This window comes from Echiichthys vipera (assembly GCF_963691815.1).
Source record: "Echiichthys vipera genome assembly, chromosome: 1".
Taxonomy (NCBI): domain Eukaryota; kingdom Metazoa; phylum Chordata; class Actinopteri; order Perciformes; family Trachinidae; genus Echiichthys; species Echiichthys vipera.
The window spans coordinates 22,507,117-22,511,013 of NC_139826.1; the positions used below are offsets into that span (position 1 = coordinate 22,507,117).

The 3,897-nt window shown below is 42.1% G+C and overlaps 1 protein-coding gene across 1 annotated transcript; it reads right to left on the reverse strand.

Annotated features, from left to right (window-relative positions):
- nrn1lb (neuritin 1-like b) lies at positions 1 to 3,897 on the reverse strand (the record flags this gene model as incomplete). Its single annotated transcript, XM_083937207.1, has 3 exons — positions 1 to 304; positions 2,176 to 2,323; positions 3,843 to 3,897. The coding sequence occupies 3 exons, from the start codon at positions 3,895 to 3,897 to the stop codon at positions 1 to 3; spliced, it is 507 nt and encodes a 168-aa protein (XP_083793333.1).

The following is a 3,897-nucleotide window of genomic DNA, read 5'->3' on the forward strand; positions in this document are numbered from 1 at the left end:
CTAACTCCTGAGCAGAAGTAGTAAGGTGCTGCACACAGGGAACAACAGCGTGCTGAAGGTGGGGCTGTGCTTGTCTGTTTGCCCCTTCAGTGTTTCCTGGTTGGTCTGGTCGGGGGTGAGGGGGCTCAGAGGTGCAGGCACGGTGCTCGGTGGGAGGGTGGTGCGGCTGGCACACATGTCGTAGAGGTTTCCAGAGAACTGCGTCTTCCTGGACTCCTGTCTCAGAGACTCCCAGACGGCTGCTGCTTCTCCAGGACAGCCGGCCAGAGCGGAGTTGGCACAAACATGGAAAGCATTCCAGGACCTTCAAGGAACCAGGACATGAGGAGGTGTCAGCATAAAAATGTAACGACACAGGAAAAGAAACAGGCAGGGCACAAGAAAACACTCCTAAAGGCCTTGAGTGGTTTAACCCTTCACGCTGCTGCAGTGATGTACAGGTGTACCGCAGGCGGTTACAGGTAAGCACCATTCTAACATGTCCAACAGAATTGGGCTTTAAATAACTTTTTTGAAGTTATAATCTTTAACTTTTTAACATTTGTTAATTTGACAGCACCTGTGGTTACTGGTGATGGCAAGTAAGAATATACAGTAGGTCAACATGCTGTAACTACTCCAGCAGAAAGCAATGAAAGAAGGGCATTGTTCATTTCATTTTGTTTTTGAATAGAGAAAGTAAAGGAAAGGACACTGATAAAGCCAAAGAGTCTGAATCAAATCAATAAAGTTGTCATAAACCCAAATCAATGAGTTAAAAGACTCTGTAACCCTCTGTGCTGCAGAGTCAGGTGATAATTCTCTGCGTGTTTGTCATTACGAGCACACGTGACATCCATTGTGTATGAGACTGAGAGTCTGCAGCTATGTTGCTAGCAGCTCTGTGAGGCTACTTGGTTCTCTGAGCTAAATGCTAACACGCTCACAAAGCACATGCACCGCAACCTTGAAATGGTCTAGACATGACCCTGCGGAGCTGTATGTGAGAACACAAATGTCAGAATCGGACATTAAGGAGGCCCTAACGTGCCAGCTCCCTAGCACAAAGTCTGTGTAATGGCAGATTGAGCACATATGTGAAAAGAGCCGCTCATTGTCTGGAAAATTCACAGCGAGGGAGTGGATGTGTTGATATGACGCGGCTCACACAAAACCGGAAGAGGAAGAAGGGTGATTTACAACGCAAATGTCTAACTGGAGACACAACAAGATTCAGGAACTTCTGTCGGTGAGGACTAACGCCAAATCATCCGACACATTCAAGGAACAGCAAGAGACTTGGTTCTTTAGTATCAAATTAAGAACCAGCATGTGCTGCCTCCACGCTTTAGGCTCAAACGTTCACCAAAAACAAACAGAGTATTTCCAATAAGTGAGAACGCATCTGACATAGAATTTCCTCTTGTGTGCTACATGTGTGAATGAGAAAACTTTGGATAATTAATGAGATAATTACCTGATTCATCGCTAAAGGACAAGTCAGGGATCACCAAATTGAGTTCACAGGAATCCATCCAACAGCTGTTGAGCACAGCGTGGACTGTCTGACACTACCATCCCCATCAGAGCAGCTTTAAAGTTGTATTTAAAGTTGAATTGAGATATGTTGTTTCTCCCAGCATCTTTGGCAGTAAGATGTCATTGCAGGCGAGCCTTTTCTTTCAGGGCCCTTCATCTTTTCACGTTCATGGTCACTATGTGTGTTGACAATTTTTTTATTTATTTTTGCTCTTCTGTAAACTATTTAAACACATTCACCTCTCCACTTCTAGTCTTTCCCCAATATGTTCCCTTCTTAAATACACACACACATTCCTGTTACACTTCTTCCCTTACTACCTGACTCAGAAGTGAACGCAGCATAACCATTAGTTGTCAGCAGCGTCACTAACATGGTGGCCTTCTTTACATCTAGGGAGCAAATGTCGCCACAGACTTGGATATTGTAATACTCAGCAAAAATGCAAGTAGAAGTGCTTTCATCAGTGGGTCATATGATCAATCATCATTGTTTTAACTCACTCTTTGATAGAAAGGAACTTAAACGACAATTAAATAGATGAAAACCATACAGAGTACCGCTTTAAGGACTAAACTTTAATAATTTGGGACAAATTGTTTTAAGACACAGAAGGTGTTAGTGGATGGTTACCACAGTGATGGGCAGACACACACCTGCAGATTGCATCAATGTCCTGCATGCTCTGGTCTTTTTGTTTTTCCGCCAAACTGTCTCCGAGAGTGAGTAAACACTGAGCGAAACCCTTGTAGATGGAACCACATGAAACAGGGATTGCAGCTCCGAAACACACAGGAACCAGGCCTAGTGGAGAGAAAGAGAGAATATTTTACATAATTTTACCAAAACAGGTGTAAATAAATGAACGTGTATACGAGGAAGAGAGATAAATAAGATCGCTCTGTGCTTTGGGTCGAGGATTTCATCTTGTGGAGTGAAACACAATGTTTATATGATCCATCCAGTGCTTAGATGGATCAAACAAATACACAAATATGTTGTATTCCATTCATCTGGAGGGATTATACAACCTCAAAGCCAAATTCAGTGAAGGACTGTAAAAGCTTGCGTGAGCTGTTTGAGTGCATTGATCAGCTCATACGTAACACGTCCCTCTGAGCCAGGTTCGAGTTTTCACTGAAACATTCCTGAAAAGGTACGGCTCAAGGATTTACTGGAATATTTAAACATTCATTTGGAAATAGACATTTGTGCATTGGTGTCAATTGGTCGGTCTCTTCCTTTGAAAGGGACATTTGCTTTGTTGTTGGCCTTGTAGACAACTGTGGACACATCCAGCTGACAGCAGCTGCTCCAGGGTCAAAAGTGCACAACATGACCAAAGTATGTGGACGCTTGAATAAAATAATGCACCATGGATAATTATTTGTTTATGAATCTCATTACAAACGATTGGCTGCAGATGTCAGACATTTATCGGTCGCTATCAGTAGGCTACATGTGCGCGGATCTTTTAAGAACTTGATCCAGCCCCTGCGAACATTGCTTGTGCTCGCTTTACACTCTCTTTGCCTTCCCCCAAACTGTAGGCACACAGTTTTCAACTATTCTCAAATGTATCACTGTGTGATGAAGCATTAATGCCTCTTTCATTTATAAATACAGATTTAAAGTTGGCAGGGTCATCAGTTAACTCCAAGTTGCAAACAAAAAAAGCAATTTCATCTTTGAAATCATCTGCTCACTTTCATTAATGTGCTGTTGTAATTGTTTTGAAATGTCCCTTCTCTATATTTAATTTTGTTGAATCATGATATTAATGTATTGTTCATCCCACAATCATCTTCCGCAGCATCGTTTTACTGATACTAACTGCAACATGTAATTATCTTTAAAAAAAGTTGATTTAATTGACATACATCTCATAAATATGCAAACATACTTTAAATGCCCTCAAAAAGAGAAAAGTAGATTTCGCACCAAAGCACATGATGTCAGACCAAAAGCATGCCATGCACACACACACACACACACACACACACACACACACACACACACACACACCGGGGACAGAGAGAGAATCAGAACATGAGGGACAGTGAGTATTTCATTAAGGTAAGTGCATTTGTAAAAACCTTTATCAGCTGTTTTAACTACGTTGATCTTTTTCTGACAAACCTGCTAAAATGTTTCCGATCTTCTAGAAGAGCTTCAAGACGTGCACAAACAGACACATCAGCAAAACTGTAAAACCAGTAAGAGCGCACAACAACAGGCAAGAGAAAACTCAGCACTTACAAACTTTTTTTCCCAGAAGACTTAAATGCACACACTCAGACAACGATTAAATAAACATCCTTACTGAGGCAGAGAGCGATGGACAGCAGCATCGACGCCCTGCCTGGTTGGGACTTCAT